General features: G+C 35.0%; 2 protein-coding genes across 2 annotated transcripts; one reads left to right on the top strand and one right to left on the bottom strand.

The window, feature by feature from the left end:
* Positions 1-13,230: 13,230 nt before the first annotated feature.
* Positions 13,231-13,707, top strand: LOC140009980 (uncharacterized). Its single transcript, XM_072056335.1, has one exon. It carries the CDS (start codon positions 13,231-13,233, stop codon positions 13,705-13,707), a length of 477 nt encoding a protein of 158 aa, XP_071912436.1.
* Positions 13,708-19,240: 5,533 nt separating this feature from the next.
* Positions 19,241-20,614, bottom strand: LOC113696897 (F-box protein At5g07610-like). The gene has a single exon (XM_027216284.1). It carries the CDS (start codon positions 20,612-20,614, stop codon positions 19,241-19,243), a length of 1,374 nt encoding a protein of 457 aa, XP_027072085.1.
* Positions 20,615-21,771: the final 1,157 nt, after the last annotated feature.

Below are 21,771 nucleotides of genomic sequence, written 5' to 3'. Positions count from 1 at the left end.
GGACAAACTTGAGAATTTATAGTGCAAAGGGTTGAAAATTGAAATTGAAGGTGCAAAGTAAAAAGGTGATACAAGTTTAGGGGTGCAAAGTGGGGTTAGTCTATAAGCATTTCTTTTTTAATCTTTATATTGTAAAACTTTTTTTTCGTTTTTAATTTTCTTTTAGAGTAAGACAAAGATAGAATTTAAGGAGTGGGGAGGAAAATAGAGAAATTGAATCACAAGACATCTAATATGTAGAGTCTTGAATTGAGCCACTAATAATTTAAACATCGATTACTATCGTAATTGATCCTCTCTGATTCAAAAAAAAAAAGAAAAAGTATCAAGCAATTAGTGAATATAAATTGAGGAACTGATTTCCGGAAAGGAACAGTAGATTTTTTCATAGGATATTGTCAAGACACTTTGAAACAACTTAATTCTACAGATTCTAGAACGAAGGTGGTTATTAATCTTATTCCCAAGATATGGAATTAGGTCCTCAATTTTTTCCGTGAGAAATTACTATAATTTGCTATAAAAGTAATTAAAGCGATAACTTCTTTTATTGAGTACGTTAATTATGTTCTTCGTCTCATGCTAATTGGTTGAGTAGTTGCCTCTCACATTGCATGGCCGTCTGAATATACCGTGTTTGGCCGAACTTCTTTTTGATCTGTAAATCTATATAATTTTCGTACAAGTAGCAATGCATCATTTTCGTCAATCATAAAAACTGACTTTTCCTTCCCTGTACATCTAAAAGAGTAACACGATCAAGCTCTATTTGTTGGTGTATTTTAATAAAATCTTAATTTTTGGCCAAATCTTTTTAAGGAGTTACAATAGAATTTATTGGTGAGTTATGGGAATTATAATTATGGGAGTTACATTGCATTTTGAATGGAGTTATAATTGTGAGTTACTTTTTTAAATAAGAGTTACAAAAGAATTATTTGGTCAAATGTATTATTGTGGGAGTTACAAATGCATTATTGTGGGAGTTACAAAAGAATTATTTGAATAAGTCTTTATAACCCATTCAAACGTGAATTAACTCTTTAGATTACAAATTCTACCAATTAACTACATTTTAATATGAAAAACTGTTACACATTGGATTTTCCTTTACTTAAGATTTTGTAGCCTATAAATAGTGGAGTTCTCAAAAGAATTTGACACACACTTCTCTCAACAAAAGACTATCTAAAACACTATCCTCCTCACATTCATTTCTTTCTCCCTCACTCTGTTTCTTTGGGCAAAGAAAGATATTGGGAAGCTTCTGCTTCTCTTGGTTGTGCAGATCAAAGGGAAGTAACAATAGAGAGTTGGGTTGTTGTAACCTGGAGGTGGCGCGCTAGACCTTCTGCATTGGTTTGAAAAGTACTGTAGGGGCGCGTATCGTCTTAAAGAGAGCGTTCTATGCGCCTCAGCCCTACCCAACTTCTTAGTAGCTGTCAATTCCGTGGTGGTTATTTTGAAGATCAGAGATTGTTCGTGTACTCTCCTCCAACAATTTTAAGACGATACTCAAATGGAGAGCAACACTAACTCTATTATCCCTACACCCGTCGGAAGTTCTACAGATCTCAACAAGCCTTTCAAGTTCAATGGCGAACACTTCAAAAGATGGGCTAAAAAGTACTTTTCTACCTAAAACTCATGAAGGTAGCTTGGGTACTTACGGCCAAAAATCCAACCAAAATCCGTGTTGATGACATGGATGAGCAACAGAAGCAAGAGCACGAACAAAGTGTTCAAAAATGGAGAAGTGATGAAGAAGATTGTAAAAACTATCTTCTTAATTGCTTATCCGATGAGTTTTATGATTACTATTCCACTTCTTATTCCACAGTTAAAAAGATTTGGAAGGCTTTGCAAAAGAAATATGATACTGAAGAAGCTGGAGCCAAGAAATACGCTTGTAGCCGTTACTTCAAGTATCAAATGGCAGAAAACAAATCTGTCCTTGTTCAAATACATGAACTACAAAATATAGTTCATGAAATTCAATATGAAGGCATCAAGGTGGATGAACAAATGCAAGTGGCCGCTATAATTGACAAATTACCAAACTCTTGGAAGGACATTCAAAAGGGACTACGCCACAAGCAGTCGGAGATCACGCTAGTCAATCTCATGGCTCGACTTAGAATTGAGGAGGAGGCAAGGAAGCAAGATAAGCCTGAGGAGACCAATGGCAATGGTGACACTAATAAGGTACATTTTATTACTTCAACTGATAATGTCTCTAGACGTCAGAATTCTAAGAATAATGCATACTTGAGGCCTAGAGGAAAAAACATGAAAAATAAGAATAGACCACAATATCAATATAAAGGACCTAGAAAGAACCAAGAAACCCCTTCTAATAATAATAAAACTCTTAGGGGTCCATGTTTTGTATGTGGAAAACCTGGCCACCAAGCCAAGGATTGTTATTTTAGAAAACGTGGACAACCTAAGAAGCATGGTGATAAACCTCAAGCTCATGTAGCTGAAGAGCCTTTAGTGGCTATGATAACTGAGGTGAACATGCTAGAGAATCATGAAGGGTGGTGGGCAGATTCAGGTGCTTCTAGGCACATTTGCCATGATAAAGATTGGTTCAAAAGCTACACTCATGCTGAAGAAGGTAAAATGGTCCTACTTGGTGACTCACATACCACTAAGGTGATGGGTGTTGGTGATGTGGATCTAAAATTCACCTTTGGCCGTACTTTAACTTTGAAAGATGTTCTTCATACTCCTCAAATCAGAAAGAACTTGGTTTCAAGTTATCTTCTCAACAAAGCTGGATTCAAGCAAATTATAGATTCTGATCAATATGTGATTACAAAAAATAATGCTTTTGTTGGAAAAGGTTATGCATATGATGGTATGTTCAAATTGAATGTTGAAATGAATAAAGTATCTCTTAGTTCTGTTTATATTGCTTCTAGTACTAATTTATGGCACGCTCGACTTTGTCATGTTAATTCTAAATATTTAAAGAATATGAGTTATATTGGATTGTTACCTAAGCTTCAAAATGATTTTGAAAAATGTGAGTATTGTAGCTTGACAAAAATCACAAAACAGCCACATGTAAAAGTAGAAAGGAGTAGTGATTTACTTGAATTAATACATACTGATATTTGTGAATTTGAAGGCACTCTTACACGTGGTGGTAAAAGATATTTTATAACTTTTATAGATGATTTTTCTAGATATACTTATGTATATCTTATGAAGCATAAAAGTGAAACACATGAAAAACTTGTAACATATGTACAAGAAATTGAAAATCGTTTTGACAAGAAAATTAAAAAGTTTAGAAGCGATAGAGGAAAAGAATATGAAACTTTGAGACTAATTGATTACATTAAATCTTTAGGAATTGTTCATGAAACTACTCCACCTTATTCACCTGTATCTAATGGTGTAGTAGAACGTAAAAATAGAACTTTAATAAATTTAACAAATGCAATAATGGTGAATGCAAGTGCACCAACGAATTTTTGGGGAGAAGCAATTTTGACAGCTAATTACATAATGAATAGAGTGCCTAGAAAACAAACTCTTTTAACACCTTATGAGTTATGGAATAAAAGGAAACCAAATTTAAACTATTTTCGTGTGTGGGGTTGTTTGGCATATGTTAGATTAGCCGATCCAAAAATTCCTAAATTAGGAGTTAGAGCTAGAAAGTGTGCATTTGTTGGATATGCCTTAACCAGTAAAGCTTATAGATTTTATGACATAGAAAGTAACATTATAATAGAATTGCTTGACGCAATTTTTCATGAAGATAAATTTCCATTTAAATTAAGAAATAGTGGGGGTGAAAAGGAAAAAATAATAAATGAAACTAGCTCTACACATTTAAAAAATTTTGGAACTAATGAAAATTTGAGAAGAAGTAAAAGAGCTAGAGTAGAAAAGGACTTTGGACCAGATTATTTAGTTTACTCTGTAGATGGTGGTCCAAAAACTATAGAAGAAGCCTTAAACTCACCTGATTCTATTTTTTGGAAAGAAGCTATAAATGAAGAGATGGAATCTTTATTGTCAAATAAAACTTGGAAGTTAGTTGATTTGCCTATTGGTTGTAAAACTATTGGATGCAAATGGGTACTTAGGAGAAAATTAAAACCAGATGGTACAATAGATAAATATAAAGCAAGGCTTGTAGTTAAAGGCTTTAAGCAAAAAGAAAATATAGACTTTTTTGATACATATTCACCAGTAACAAGAGTTACATCAATAAGATTGCTTATAGCTATTGCTACTATTCATAATCTTAAAATTCATCAAATGGATGTAAAAACAGCTTTTTGAATGGAGATTTAGAAGAAGAAATATATATGGATCAACCACACGGTTTTGTACAACCTGGTCATGAAAACAAAGTGTGTAAGTTAACAAAATCTTTATATGGTTTGAAACAAGCTCCTAAGCAGCGGCACGAAAAATTTGATAGGAGCATGATATCAAATAATTTTAAAATAAATGAAAGTGATAAATGTATTTATTATAAATCTATTGCAGATACTCATGTTATCATATGCTTGTATGTTGATGACCTTTTAATTTTTGGGACTAATATGAATATTATTGAAAATACCAAGGGGTTACTAAAAAATAATTTTGATATGAAAGATTTGGGTGAAGCCAATGTAATACTTGGTATGAAAATTACTAGAACCCCTAGAGGAATTATGTTAGATCAAGCACATTATATTGAAAAAATACTTAAAAAATATAAGTATTATGATTGTAAACCAGTTTCCTCTCCTTTTGATTCTAGTGTGCATTTATATCCAACTGAGAATGATGCATTTGTGTTAAATTAGCATGAATATGCAAGCATAATTGGAAGTTTGAGATATGCCACTGATTGTACTCGACCAGATATCGCTTATGCTGTAAATATTTTGAGTAGATTTACAAGTAAACCTAGTTATGATCATTGGAATGCTATTACTCGTGTTATGAAATATCTTAAAGGTACTATAAATTATGGTTTACTTTATAAAAATTACCCTGCTGTTCTAGAAGGATTTAGTGATGCAGATTGGAATTCTCAATCTGGTGACTCATTATCTACCACTGGCTATATTTTTATTTTGGGTGGTGCAGCTGTGTGTTGGAGATCTAAAAAACAACACATTATTGCTAAATCTACTATGGAAGCAGAGCTCACAGCTTTAGCTTCTGCCGGTGAAGAGGCCAGTTGGTTAAGAGATTTATTATCTGAAATTCCCGTTTGGGATAAACCGGTACCACCCATACTTTTACATTATGATAGTACTGCTGCAATTGGTAGAGTACATAACAAATATTATAATGGAAAATCAAGAGCTGTTAGAAGAAAACACAGTACTGTGAGATCATATTTATGTGATGGTGCTATAAACATAGACCATGTGAGATCAAAAGAAAATCTCGCTGATCCATTAACGAAAGCTCTAGCTAGAGAACAAATTTTTCAAACATCAAAGGGAATGGGACTTGAGCCTAAAAAATTTTAAATTGGAATCATCTATGAGGATACAACTACCTAGGGATTGGAGATCCCAAGAACTAGGTCAGGGATAAACGAATCATAGAATGGTTTGGGTGAAAAGCATGCACATATAGATTAAATCCCTTCTCATGGTGTAAAGCATGCTCGTGATTCTATGACGAAGAAAAGGTTAAGATTTGATATAAATCTTTTAATGAGTTCTATAGCCTTTTATGGGTGGGATGCCTTAGTCATAGGGGCATTCTTGATAGACTCACCTATATGAGTGTGGAAATAAAGGCCGCTTCCTATGAGAATTTGGCTAATTTTCTAAAGCATTCATGAATCTGGGATAAAGCACAAGGCCGAAATGTGCTGGCTTAAGAAGCATATTAATTAATATCTTGAATGTCATGTGTGTGACATAATCTTACATATCTTAAAGTAGTCTTAGTTTCAAGGCTTTAGTCCACTTTGGCTCTAATATGAGGATTATGGAAACACTAAGTGAAGGTTTCAAGGCAATGCCACTTTCACTATGCATGATATTCTCACTTTGCCCAAATTTCCTTTTATCTCTTTCAGATTTTATTAAAATAAGTGGGGGAATGTTGGTGTATTTTAATAAAATCTTAATTTTTGGCCAAATCTTTTTAAGGAGTTACAATAGAATTTATTGGTGAGTTATGGGAATTATAATTGTGGTAGTTACATTGCATTTTGAATGGAGTTATAATTGTGAGTTACTTTTTTAAATAAGAGTTACAAAAGAATTATTTGGTCAAATGTATTATTGTGGGAGTTACAAAAGAATTATTTGAATAAGTCTTTATAACCCATTCAAACGTGAATTAACTCTTTAGGTTACAAATTCTACCAATTAACTACATTTTAATATGAAAAACCGTTACACATTGGATTTTCCTTTACTTAAGATTTTGTAGCCTATAAATAGTGGAGTTCTCAAAAGAATTTGACACACACTTCTCTCAACAAAAGACTATCTAAAACACTATCCTCCTCACATTCATTTCTTTCTCCCTCATTCTGTTTCTTTGGGCCAAGAAAGATATTGGGAAGCTTCTGCTTCTCTTGGTTGTGCAGATCAAAGGGAAGTAACAACTAGAGAGTTGGGCTGTTGTATCCTGGAGGTGGCGCGCTATACCTTCTGCATCGGTTTGAAAAGTACCGTAGGGGCACGTATCGTCTTAAAGAGAGCGTTCTATGCGCCTCAGCCCTACCGAACTTCTTAGTAGATGTCAATTCCGTGGTGGTTATTTTGAAGATCAGAGATTGTTCGTGTACTCTCCTCCAACACTATTTTAAAACTCTCTTGCAGATTTAACATGTCGATAACATTAAGGGTGCGTTTGATAAAACTGAAGTCTGAAAATTAAAATTTGAAATCTAAATTGTAAAGTCTGTATCCATTAAGTTATTGAATAGTTAAATATTAAATTTGATACATTTAAATGTATATAACATAAAGTGATAAGTGAATAGTTTCACACTTATTTTTGGAACCAAGTTTGTTGTACCATTTAATTAGTTTAGATGTTTTTTTTTTATTATTATCAATTGCAACTGAACATATTAAAATTTAAATTCATTAAATTTAAGTAGTGAATTGAGTTATTAAACAGGACCAAACATATCTTCTATGAACTAACCAGACTAAAAGGGCGCACTACATCACACCGTTTGGATTTTGTGGTAACAAGTTAAATGGAAAAGTTGATTCTTTCAATTGTGGTAATCAATGTTATACTTTTGAAAACATATGAAATAATTTAAAGCCAGGAAGTCCGAGAACTAATTTGTTAATGAAAGCTGTCTCTCTTGTAGGTGGGTTACTTTCTCTCTCTAAGTAGGGAGCCAAAATCACCTTTGGTGGGTGTTTTGAACTAGTTTTTCAAAATTTCAAATTTCTCGTACTTTCCTTCAAAAAACAAACAAAAAACAAAACAAAATTTCTTAGATCCTCATCGCCTGCTACATCAATGGTGAATTCAATGGAGTAATAACGCGTTATCATGATGTTGTTATCCTCTTCGTTTGGTGTCCTTCTGTCCGTAGTCTGCAGTCTTCCCATGGTAGGATGACTGAAGATGGCTATATAGAAAATCTCAGCTAAGCTTTGATTTGCTCTCTTTTGAGCTTGTTTTTCTGTTAGAGTTTTCATTCCAGGTTCATTTACCATTTACAGGTCCGATTTTCCAGTTCGGATCCAGTTATCTGGTTCTGATTCCATTCTCCATTTCAGTAATCTAGTTACTCGGTGTCGGTCATTTTCCTATTTTCCTTTGGACTGTTTTGGTGCTTCTTATGCTTTCATAGTTTTTCTGGTTTTATTTTTGGACAAGTTTCTGGTATGGATCTTCATTGTGTCTGTGTTGACTAGGGAATACTCTTGGTATTGGTTAGGATGACCGAGGAATTAGAAGAAGTGTTGAGGAAATTTGCTTTAACTGAAGAAGAGGTCAATGGTATTGAATTGGATGGATCGAATTTGTTTCAGGGGTTAGCCGAATGTCAGATGAGTATTATTGGGAAAGTGGTGGGGGAGAAGTTTGCAAACATAGCAGGAATTAAAAGTTTTACGAATAATATGTGACCTTTTGCAAGGAAGTTAAAAGTAGTGGAGATTGGTGTTAATATGTTTCAATTTATATTCAGTAATACTCAGGATATGGAGCGGGTACTACGGAGGAGACCATGGATATATGATAACTTGCCGTTAGTAGTATTACCGTGGAAGGATGGGTTAGAACAGAGTGATGAAGCTTTAAATAGGACTTGGATCTGGGTTCAGCTATGGAATTTACCTATCCACTGGATTACCAAGGAAATTGGTAGGAAGATTGGAGGGTTTTCAATTCTATAAAGGAAGTTATAATTCCAAATTAGGGGAAGGAGGGAAATGAGGGAAACATCTAAAAATTCTGGTAGAGATGGAGTTATCAAAACCACTGCTGAGGAGAACTACAATGAAGCTAGGTGGTAGTGCTAGATGGATAGAATTTAGATATGAGAAATGTCTTGATTTCTGCTATTGTTGTAGGATTATAGGGCATAGTGAGAGAAATTGCAGGGTGATGGGAGTTAATATTAACAAGGAAGCTCAGTATGGAGCTTGGTTAAGGGCAAGTAGTCTTCTAGTAATCAAGAAAGTAATGGTGCTGAAGGCTTTCAACGAAATAGGGATGGGGGAGAAAATGAGCAGGACCAACTCTTGTTACCTTAGAAGCTGGTTGAGGTTAGTGTTGATACAGCAGTGCAGGAGACTATGAAGGAGGAAATTAAGGACAGGAATCAAGGTAGTTTGTTGGAAGGTTCTAAGAAGGAGAATTCTATAAAATCTGGTTGTAAAAAGAAAGGGAATGATCTGAAGGGAAGAAGCAATGTTAATAAAGAATTAAGTTTAAGTACTAAAGGGGAGACACAGAAAGATGGTCAGAGTGAGGAATTGAATGATAAGGAATACTTTGATTCTATGTGGATTGATGGATCAGCTATAGACAGCAAGGTAAGTGAGAGGGAGGGGAAGCGAAAAGGTCCTGCAAATAAAAAATAGGATCAAACCAATAGTATAGGGATGAGAGCTGGTAAGTACAAGAGGAATAGAGGTTGGAAGAGACTAATTCGTGAGGTGAGTAAAAGAGTACCTCTGAGTGACAAAAATGAGGTCATGGAAATTGACAATAAGGGGGGAAAAAGGAAACTGAACGAGAATGCTGATAAAGAGAATGAATGGGGAAGGGGGATTGTCAAAAAAAGAGCAAGATAGGAGAAAGTGGAGCAGGCCTGGAACAACAGCTGAGGTGGTGGAGTCCTACCTTAATGGGGCTCTCAAGCCTTAATAAGAGCTCTGGTGTGAAATTGTCGAGGTGTAGGGAGCCCTCCTTGACAATTCCCCAGTTAGAGGAGAGTGTCAAACTCCCCTCTCCTGAGTTGATTTTCTTGTCTGAAACAAAAAACATAAAGGATGTTATGAATAAAGTGAGACTAAAGTTAAGGTATGATAGACTGTTTGTGGTTAATCCAGTTGGGAAAGCTGGTGGACTAGCAGTTATGTGGAGGAATAAGCTGCACGTCTGTAAAGTGCTATATACTAACTTTACTATTGAAATGTTGATGGAAAGAAATGGTGCTAGAGCTAGATGGTGGCTGATATGTGTATATGCCAGTAGTGAGGATCAGATTTGGGAAAAGCAATGAAAGATTATAGAGGATAGGAAAAGCTTGTGGGGCTAGAATTGGGTATTGGCAGGTAACATGAATGATATATTGTCTAATGATGAGAAGTGGGGAGGTAGTAGAAGGCCAGAAAGGAGTTTCCAAACATTCAGGGACTTTGTTAACAATAATCAACTTATTGACATTGGTTTTGAAAGGGATTCCATGGACATGGTCAAATAATTGGGAAGAGGAAAAGGAAATTAAGGAAAGATTAGATAGATTCTTATGTAGTAGACCCTGGATGAGAGAAAATGAGAAGGCTAAATGCCTACATATCCAGAATGATGCCTCTGACCATACTATGTTGTTGTTGGATACGGATTCAAAGGGTAGGAAGTGGAAGAGAAGGTTTTTTGACAGGAATTGGGTAAAATATAGGCCCCGTTTGGCAAGTGAGTTTGTTGGGTGTTTGTCTAAAATTTTACTGTAACTTACTGTAGAAGTTATTAAAAAAATTTTTGAAGTGTGTTTTTTTTTTGAATATTTTGAAGTGTATAGTTTAAAAACTTTGAAAATTTTTTTGAGGTTACTGTAGCTAAATTTTTTAAAAAATTTGTAGCAGACAAACTTGACAAAAAATTTGGCTGCCAAACAAGGCCATAAAGAAGTAGGTGAACTCATTAGCAGAGAATGGGGAAAACAACAGGATGGTTCAAAATTTTTTAAGCTACACCAAAAGATAAAGAGCTATAGAGTTGCTGTTTTGAACTGGAATAAGCAAAGAGATACTAATGCAAAAAAGGAGATTAGGGAGCTGAAGTAGAAACTTGCAGAGGTTCAAGGTGATGGGTTTGCCAATAAGAATGGAAAGATGAGAGAGCTTAAAAAGAAACTGAAGAGGCTTATAAGAGATAGGAGGTGTTTTGGGGGCAGAAAGCAAGAATTAAGTGGTTGAAGAAAAGTGATAAGAATACAAAATACTTTCATGCAAGTGTTGCAAAGAGAAGAAGAAGGAATAATATCTCAAACCTTAAGAAGGGTGATGGAACCTGGTGTGAGTCAGAGCAAGAAATTGAGAATGAAATAAATGGTTATTTTCAGGAGCTTTTCACTTCCAGTAATCCTCAGCAGGTTGAATCAATACTGAGTGGTATTCCCCAAGTGATCACAGACCAAACGAATGCAATGCTGGTTAGACCTGTTTCAGAAATGGAAGTCAGAAAAGCTGTCTTTTCTTTGCAACCAAACAAAGCCCCGGGGCCTGATGGTATGACTCCTGTTTTCTTCCAACAATTCTGGAATGTGATAAAAGATGACTTGATAAATGCCATATCCAGTTTCTTTCATTTTGGCCAGTTATTGAGAGCTATCAATGAAACTATCATTACTCTTATCCCTAAAGTTGATTCCCCAGCATTAGTGTCTCAGTTTAGACCAATTAGTTTGTGTAATGTAGTCTACAAGGTCATATCTAAAATCTTGGTCAACAGACCAAAGCCTCTACTCAAGCTTTGTATCAGCCAAAACCAATCTACTTTTGTTCCAGGAAGACAAATCATTGATAATGTTGTTATTATTCATGAATTCATTCATTGCTTAAATAACAGGAGATGTGGATCTAATGCTTTTATGGCTTTGAAACTGGATATGTCCAACGCTTATGATAGAGTTGAATGGCTTTTTGTGTAGAAAATTATGGAAAAATGGGCTTTTGTCAAAAATGGAGAGACTGGATTCTAAAGTGCATGTCCTCTGTTGTTTACTCCTTTAACTTGAATGGGGAAAAAAGAGGGCTAGTGACACCTACAAGGGGGATTAGGCAGGGAAATCCTTTATCTCCATATACATTCTTGCTAGTCTCTGAGGGATTAGCCAGTTTACTTAAGAGTGCTATGTCTAATCAGGAAATCTCTGGTCTTAAGATTGCTTAGCATAGTCCAGCATTGTCTCACCTTTTTTGTGCAGATGAAACGTTGATTTTCTACAGAGCTAACAAAGAAGAAGCTGATAAGTTGATGAAGCTGTTGGAGATGTATGGAAAAGCCTCAGGACAAGTCATAAATGCTAAGAAGTCATCTGTATTTTTTAGTAAGAATACAAGGGAGGAAGGAAAGGCAGAAATTTTGGATATCCTGGGAGGCATGAAGGAAGTTGGGCAGAGCAAATATCTGGGGCTTCCATTGGTTATCGGAAGACCAAAAAGACAAGTATTCAACTACATTAGGGAGAGGGTCATCAACAAAATGTGTGGATGGAAGGAGAGGCTACTAAGTAATGCTGGTAAGGAAGTCCTTTTAAAATCTGTGATTTTAGCTCTACCTGCTTATGCTATGAGTTGCTCCAAATTGCCAAAAGGCTTATGTGTGGATATTTGTAAAGATATGGTAAAGTTTTGGTAGGGGGATAGTGAGGAGAATAGGAAAATTCATTGGGTGGAGTGGAGAAAGTTATCTGAGGTGAAAGGGAAGGGAGGGTTGGGTTTTAGAAATCTCCAGCAATTCAATGCTACAATGCTTGCAAAGCAACTATGGAGGATCTTGACAAGGCCAAATCTATTAGTTAGCAGGATTGTTAGGGGGAGGTATTTTAGAGGATCTTCCATTTGGAAAATGAATATTAATGCTGGGGATTCTTGGGTTTGGAAAAGCATTCTGAGTGCAAGGGAACTATTGGAAGAAGGGGTGAGGAAGAGAGTGGGGGACGGCAAGTAGATTGATATATGGGAAGATAAGTGGCTACTTGATCAGGAAGATGGTAAGATAAGATCGAGAAAACCTCAACATTGTCATGTACAAAGAGGCCATGAATTGATTGCTGATGGGACTTGGGATATGGAAGTACTGAGAAAATGTTTTGAGGAGGAAGACTGTCAAAGAATAACTAATAGTCCAATAAGTGAGTGTGGTGATAAGGATAGGCTGATATGGATGTACTCTAAATCAGGGGAGTATACTGTGAAAACTGGCTATGTGGTGGCTAAAGAGTTGCAGAGAAAAGGAAGGATGGAAAGTCAGCAACAGGAGAGTAGTAGTAGGAATGAAGCTAATTCAGGGGGTGTGGAGATTCTTATGGAGCCTGAACGTAAAGCATAAGTTGAAGCATTTTGTATGGAAATGTCTTCAGAGAATATTGCCAGTGAATGAAATAATTAGGAGAAGGATTGGACAAGGAAATGATAGGTGCTGCTGCTGTGGAGAAGGGATTGAAACTCTTGAACACATGTTCTTTTTCTGCAAGCATGCAGAGCTAATTTGGAAGGCTACTCCAATTAGCTGGGATGGTTTGAAGGAATACAGATATAGCTGTTGGCATTGGTGGAGTAGCCTGATGGAAGCAAAGGTTAGAAAGGATGGGAGGGAACACATTGAGCTGACCATAAATGTGCTTTGGCAGATTTGGAAATCCAGAAACCATATTCAATTTAACAGGGAGGGGAGAAGTCCAGGCATGACAGTTAATAAGGCAATACAAGAATGGCTAGAATTCCAGAATGTAAGCACGGAGAAGGTAGAGGATGAAGAAAGGGACAGGGTGTCGAAAAAGGAAACGTGAAATGGGAGTCACCTCCAGAAAACTTCATGTGCTTAAATACAGATGCAGCTATCAAACAGAATAATGGAAAAATCAGTTGGGGAGTTGTGGCTAGATGCAAGGAGGGAAAGTTAAGAGGAGCTTGGGCCAGATGTGAAGGCAGAAAGGGTGTTCCAGCTGTTGAGGAGGCAAGAGCAATCCGGAAAGCGCTGGTGTTTGCCAAGAAGAATGGATGGAGGAATATTATAATCCAATCCGATTGTAAGAGAATCATTGATCAAATCAGAGAGGGAAACCTGAATGACCATTTAGCAGGTGCTGTCCTATTTGACATTCTTGCACTTAGCAAGGACTTTAGTTCTCGTCTTTTCTCTTTTGTTAAAAGTGAAGGGAATAATGTGTTCCACCATTTGGCAAAGTTTGCCTTAAATTCAGTTTTTGAGATAGTTTGGATGGAGTCATTTCCAAATTGGCTAATCAGTGTAGCCAAAAATGATGTAGGAGCCTTTGCTCCAAATTTGTAAACTTTCATTTCAAGTAATGAATTCTTCTATCGTTTGGTAAAAAAAAAAAAAAAAAAAAAGGAAGTCCGAGAACTGATGGATGTCATGCAATTGAGATCTGCATATTTTGTCCAGATTTATTAAGCGCGTTTGAATTGACAAATTTGAATTGAAAGAAGGATTTCACATAACTGGATTTGAAATGAGTTGATTTTAGACCTTCATTTAGTGGAATATTTCGTTTGGCTGAGGAGTATCACAACATGGAAAAGGTTATAATTAACCCAAAAAAAAGGTTATAAGTTAAAAGAAAAAAAGAGTCAAAATGGTACAAATAAAGTACTGTAAAATGTCCTAAAACTACCCTTTTACATGCTCAAAGAGTATTTTTCCTTAAAATTATAAAGACAAAAGTTTATCTCAAAAGCGGGGAATGCACATTCCCAAAAGCATGTCAAGAAGGCTTCTGACAACTTAGCTTAAAAGGCTGCTATCAAGAGAATCATTATTCATGAAACAAGTTCTTCTGTTTATCAAAATAAAACTAAAAACCTACTAAAATGCAAATAAAGCTCGAAGCATCCATCATTAGAATTTCAAGAACCATGAGCCATAATAGCAATGCACACAAAAATAAAAAGTCAAGAAGCTGCCAAGACATGTTATATCTGATCCTGCATGACTCTTCAACATGCATGTCTCCTTGGAGATCTGACTTGAAGGGAAATGGCTTAATCACATATTAACCCCTTGTAATTAGAGTAAGTAGCAAATTACACCCAATATTCACTAAACCTATAAATTGTTCCCTATTGACTAGTAATCAAATGTATGTCTCTAGCAAAAAGATAATTGTGTCCTCATTGTTATATTAGTATTAGATTATCCTTTTTCTTTTTTCTCTTCTTTACCTTTTTCATCTTTTTCTTTAATATGTATAGATTTATTTCTTCTCTTTCTCCGTATCAAGTATGATATACAAATTTTGAGAATAATGTACTAAATAGTTTTTTTGTGGTTTAACATGTAGTATTGCTTTATTGTAAATAATTTCTTTCAATGGATAAATATTTTTATCTTCAATTGATTATATAACATATCTAGCTATCGTAAATTGATATATGAGATGGGAAAGTGTACATTTAATAAATGTAACTTAAATAGTTCCTTTGTTTTCTTTGACGGTTTCTATTTGTGCATTAATTGTTGATAAAATGTTGACAATGCACTAGCAAGCAGTAATTGTTAATAAGATCTTTACGATGCACTAAAATATAAATTACATAAAATGCTATTACTATATATATATATATATATATATATATATATATATTAGTTTCTTATAATAATTTACGGCAGTTAAATATTCTATAGGAAAATAATTGTATATGTTTGAGTGTCAAATAAATTGTTAGTAAGCATAAAGAAAAAAGAAGACGATGAAAAAGAGAAATTATAAGTAAACTATTTATAGTAAATAATTAATTTTTAATAAATAGAAATTAATTAGAAAAAGGAAAAATTAGAAGAATTCAAAATCAATGAACATTTCAAATAAGCAGTACATTTTAAAAAAAATATATTTCACATCAATTAAAATATTTCCTAAAAAAATATAAGATAATGATCTCTACAAAATGAATCTTGTATACCAACTACAGCCTCTCATATTTTATAATGTAATTTGTTCAATGAAATTACTTAATTAACACTAAAAACATTATTTCATAGTATGTGTATAAAAACAAAAAAATAAATAATATGTATGCGAGGCGGGTTAGGTACATGCGGTTCTTGTTGTGCATATGAGTAGATATTTTACTGTCTTTTGATCCAGTCAAATAATATAGATCGAGTACTCTATTTTTTTATTCGAATCGAATTGGATATGATAGGATTTCAAGTAAGTGGTTATTTTTGTCTACCCTTGGCTGCAAAAAAAACCAATCATGTTTTAGTCAGCCATACAAAATGACTTTTCCTTGCATGTAATTATATCCCAACTGCTCGATTTCTGGACTTCTAAAGTATATAGATTCATTCCCGACTCCCTAAGATATTGAATTACTCACCAGTCTTTAGGGAAGATGATAATATATTTACAGACCCATTGCATTCTATATTTATTGGTCAATATAAGTTGATTTAGTTGATAAGAATAAGTTGTCTTCTCGTAAAAGATTGTGTGTGAGGTCGTTGCATATGTGAAAACTATGTCGACGGGCGATTTGTAAGAATCTCTCTAAGTAACGTATGGATCCGAAAACATGCCATGACCTCTCGTCGTGGCTAGAGTCAAATTCATCCAAACTTTTTCTTAAAAAAAATCTATATTTATCAAGAAAGCGATTCACTCAGCAGCAATTCAAAACAATGCAACTAACACGTTACATGTTGCAAAAGAATTTTTTTTTTTAAAAAAGCCAGTCGTTATTTGTCAAGCTATATAGTATGTTTTTAGTCGACACTGCATGGGGTCAAAGCCATTATTACCTATATTGGAACTTTAAATTCATATTTCCGCGGGAAAATAATACGGAATTACCCCATACGGCAAGACTAATAATTGTAGTGCGGCTACAGGAGCTAATTCCTTTTTTTTTGTTATTTTTTTGTGTCCTAAGCAAATAGCAGATATTACAAGGGGATAGTGGCAGGGAATATCAAACTTTCATCATAAGATGGAAAAAAGCAAAAAAGATCCTTAGGCTTGATCTCATTCTCCAATCTCCATTCCCTAAAGTATGACTTCTTTGTTTGGATTGCATTTTTCTGGACTTTTTATAAAAAAATTATTGTAGCGATTTGATATATGTGAAATAAAAAGGTGATTGAAAAATATATGCACGAAAAACGTAGAATTTTTTTGGAAAAATTGCAATCCAATCAGATTGGAAAAGGCCTGAGTTGTTCTTTGGCCAGCAAAGTCATGGCTAAAATAGAAAATTCAGAATATATTTTCTCTGGCTGGAATCAGAATGCTATTAACATTTGTTTTCACAAATATGAAATGAAAACTCCAGAAAATGAGTCACATCTTATTGCTACAACATAGTTTCTACAGCTGAATCCACGGCCATCAGTTAAAAAATAAGACATCTTAAGATCTCTGTTTTTAATCAAAATTAAAAGTGACAGCCCAAAGGAACGAATTGGTAAAGAGGCAAAAATAGAAACTAATGCTACTATCTCGTTCTTGAAAATACTCACACTCCAGAACTTCTAGTGTATGCTGCCCTCTTCAGCCATCAAGAACTACAAGCAAAGAGTAAAGCTACCTGTTTATCTCTTCTATTTTGATGACTAAAATGTCAATTCATGGTCTATCATGGATCTTTAACAGGATATGGGGGCAAATCCTAGCAACCAGAATTCGACATTGTGGCCACAAAGCTCAAAATGGATAAGTTCAAGAATCTTTCAAAGACAAGCAAACCCATGCAGATGCAACTAAAGATGAATGTTTTGTATCACAAAAGAGCTATTGATTGAAGAAGATGCAAACATGTGACAATATATGGGAACTAAGAAATAACAGGATCACAGGAGATGATATCTCAAAGCAGACCAACAAAGAGAGAAACGTTCCGTATAATGTTCCTATTTTGTTTGATAAAACAAATGAAACAGAGACACAAGACAAAACTGAACTCTGATGTACACTGAAAAAGAAAATTCAGACCAATAATCTAATCAATTTGGCATATGGCTCAAAGCTTACCCTTGAATTTGTATGGGGAAATGCATTGCATTAATCCAAGGGAAGTTAGGCCGTGCATTCACTACATGCCGAAAGCAAAGTCCAAGCATCTCAGGAGTACAGATATCAAATTCCCAACATAGAAGTTGCCCAAGCTGACAAGGTTTACCAAAATCTGAGTTTTGCAAAAGCCTAAATTTGGAATATAACAGTGAATTGGATAATTTCTCATGTAAAAGACCTAAATTCAAAATCTTTTAGGGAAGTGTTAATTGAACTAAAAAAATTGCCATGCAACAACATTCATGACATCTTATTCATCAGGTCTTAATATCTATTCCCGATGCACTGAAGTTCAAATTTGATAATCTTTTAACATAGCAACAGCATCCTCCTTTAACAAGTATCTTTGACCCTTTACAATATTTAATCTTACTATTTCCTGTTATGTGCTTCCAAAACCTCCAATGAACTTAGCAAGGATGCATGTGTTAACTGGTTAGTATCTGAAAATATTTTCCTTTACCATCTTGTTCTACCAAGATACCTAATTTACATAAAGGGATGTAAAATAACACTCTGTGCAGGTGTATCACAAGGACAGTAATCCTCAATATGCACTTTTCCATCCCATATTCGATGAGTATGTTTAGGATATGTATGGGTTTTCTTGAAAGCAGAGTGAACACCACTTCTAAATATGCAGTATTCTATGTAACAGCCATAACTATGGCGAGATGTGACCAAGTAGTTCGCTTAAAATGCAATAATCATGTATACTTAACAATGTGAATGACCATTACAGATGTCCCATTAACCAAATGAGCTGTGAATGACTTCGTTGAAAGCTCATATAAACTTGAAGTTTTTGTCTAAAGAAGGTTAAAACTTTATTAGGAACCAGTGACAACCAACTATGGTGCAATGCGTTAACCAAATCAATAGGGCAAGGAATGAAATTCCCAAACGCACACCAGAATTAATAATTCTCTGCATCTAAGCTATACCCAGCTAAAAACACAGTTCCATATGGAGCTAATTATGAAAAGGACAGTACCAATCCTTCAGGAATTGGGTGATGATAAATCTTGAAGCATCTATCCAACGAATGTCTAGTATCGAGTAACATCAGAACTTTGTAACTGCAGAAGAGTTAAGTGGCTTAACTCTTTCTTTTTTTTTTTTGGGAAAGTTAAGTGGCTTACTCTTCTACTGGATCATATCCAATTACACTCATTCACTGCCCTAATGTTAACACATAGCTTCAATCGTGTAAGACAACATCTCTAACAACAAGCATAGAAAAAATCCATACCTCACTGAAATTTCTTGATCGAGAGAGATGAAATATTGGATTCTTTTTAGAATGAAGATGAAGATAATAGTGTACATATCCATCTTCTTAAAGATATTTCCAAATAACAAAACAGGTCTCTCAAGCATTTGCTGATGGCGAATTTGTGTAATCAATATACTAAGAAGCCATTGTAATCAATATACTCAGAGCTCAAGCAATGCAAAGATTACTGTTTGGTTTTATACAATGACTGGACAAAGATATCTAGGTTTTTTTTTTTCTTGGGGGGGGGAAGGGAGGGATCTAAAAACTTTGCAAAGAGGATTTTTTTTTTCTTTTGACAAAACAAAATAGTATCAGTGCACTCGAAAACAACAAAATCTACGAGCTGCTAAGATACGTTATATTCGATTCCTCATGACAAAATCATATGTCTTCACATGAACACTTGTCCAAGACAACATCACCATTGCCCTACGTTACCAACCTGACTATTGATGAGTAGGAAAATGCAGGGACTGCTAAGTCGCTTCCCGCCAAAACAAGATTGAGAGGAATTAAAGACAAGCTAGTGTCTCGACATGTGGGAAAGCCAAATACCAACTGTAGACATCTCTCTTTGTATCCACCTCCACATCAGCAAGCTCCATCAAAGTCAAGTTGTTAAAATCACAAGAAATGATTTTATCAGCAAGTGATATCACAAGCGTTGTTTTCTTCTCTTTGTCATCCACAAGAAAACCAATTATATGGAATGCACATGGCTCGTCAAACGTGGGATCATATTCCTCCTTTATCATCTGTGGATACAGAGTAGTCAAAGGAGTAAGATCAACATGATACTTGATATTCCAACGAAGACAGTCCCTCTCCAACTCCAACTCGAAAAAATCAAGCAGCATTCCATAAGGTTCGTTTGGACGAATATAAAACAGATGGCCCCCTGACTCCCCAAAATACCAATCACCTCCATGTTCCTCGAACTCGGGCGTCCTTATGGTGTACCTAAGTGGCCTAAGGCGCTCGTTACTGACGTCAAAGCACGCACTGTAATTCCATGGACTAATCCAATGAAGATCACCATTCCATAACATTCCCTTATCATAACATAAATCGTCAGTAGCCGTCTCTTCAGTATTCCTCCAAACCCCATTTTCAGAGGAATACACAGAGAATCTGTGAACCCATTGTTTAGATGAACCCACCCATATGCAAACAAGCTTGTAGTGATCAGACTTTTCAGGATCAAACACAATATTCAGATCTTTATAGTTATGTGGAGTTTCAATCATTGGAACAAGCTTAGACTCCCGAGTTGTGGGATTATAAACCGCAAATTCTTGACGATTATCGAAATTAAACACTATAGCTAATAAACCATTGCAAGAATGTAAACATGAAATGTTGCGGGGCCCGTAAAGGAAAGTATTCAAGTGAGAAACGATGTTGGCCATTGAATTTACCTCCTCCTGGCGGAACGCAATGAAACCAAAAACACGGGGAAGTTCTAACGGAAACAAAAGCACCCCGGGAGGGAAGCAGGAGGCAGTGGTAGTGGGGCGACCCCGCGAGTGGAGACGGCGGAAAGTGGGGTTGGAAATGATTGATTGCCATTGTTTGGAAACAGACTGGAAGCGAAGAAGGGATATTGGGGGCAAACGAAGTAAAATATGAGTTACGAGATGTTCATTGTGGGCTATAACAAATGCTGCAAGCGATGAAGAGGAGGAACTCTGGCATGGGCTCTTGGGATTTTGGTCTTCTTCTTGTTGTCGAGGATGGTTCGATTTTGAGGGAGTATGGGTGGTGGAAGAGATGGGTGAAGAAGGGGAGGAGAGAAAGATTTCTATGGGTTTGAATGAGTGTTTGATGATCGGCCCTTTGGGTTTTGCGGCGGCGGAAGGAGTTTGGAAGGTGTCGCCGGGAAGCATTCTGACCAGCTACAACGTGGCCGGTGGAGTGAGGCGGTGTTTGAATGGAAAGTCACATTTATTTCTTGGGATAATTTCATAAACCTCCCCTTAGATATTTAGCTATTTCGCTTAGTTTCCTTGACGTTTTAAACATTATACTTATCTCCCTTAATTAGATATTTTGGTAACCAAAACTTAAAATAGAGTGAAAATTTTAATGAATATCATAAAATACCCTTATCTTATAAAGTTTAATTTGTTCTTTTAAATAATTATAAAATAATTTAGCTCAATTATAAAAAAAAGAGGGTCAAGTTCTTCGTACCAATATGTGTTATTTAATAATCAACTATAATAATAAATCTTTTGCTATAATAGGCTATTTGTTTATAGAACTTTATTGGGGAATATAGAATTTTTTTTTACGATAGAGAAAAAAGTGTTATCTTTTTTTTAAAAAGTTTGTGGACTACTTTTTTTTAATAAAAGTTTATGGACTGGTTTAGTGTTAGAACTACCATAGTTTGGTAGTGATTTTTGGCCATTTTGTTTTTAATTATTGTTGATTTTAATACAAAAAAGGGTTGCAAAAAAAAAAGAATGATGTTAAAAGTTAACAAAAAAATATTACAAATTTAATGTTTGATTTGAATAAATACTAAGGACAACATTGATAATTTTTCTATATTTCTAATGAAATATAAAAGAAATGAATAAGAAGGAAAAAGGAAAAACAATTATAAAATCCATCTTTTGCATAAACATAGCAACAAGAGACTTTTATTAAAATATTAAGATTAGTATTGTCATTTTAAATAGGTAAGGGAGGTTAGTGTAATTTTTAAAAGTATAGGGGAGTCAAGTGAAATTATCAGAAACCTCAGGGAGGTTTCTGAAATTATCCCTTATTTCTGTCACCATAAGAAGAGTAAATAGAGTGGATAATTAGAGAGGGCCCAAGGGCTGAATTGAATGATAATCCACGTATCTTATCACTTGATAACGATGATTGATCCCTTAAACGCAGTATCAACGATAATCCCATTGCCTTATCATCTAATACATTAATAATACATAAAGCATATTCGATAACGGATCTGACTTACTATTTATACATTAACATTATTTGTACATTAATACATTAAGCATAATCCACAATGAAAATGTCTTATCAT

Source organism: Coffea arabica, chromosome 6e, assembly GCF_036785885.1.
Source record: "Coffea arabica cultivar ET-39 chromosome 6e, Coffea Arabica ET-39 HiFi, whole genome shotgun sequence".
In the NCBI taxonomy this organism is placed as follows: Eukaryota; Viridiplantae; Streptophyta; class Magnoliopsida; order Gentianales; family Rubiaceae; genus Coffea; species Coffea arabica.
This window is presented reverse-complemented; position numbering and strand designations above follow the sequence as displayed.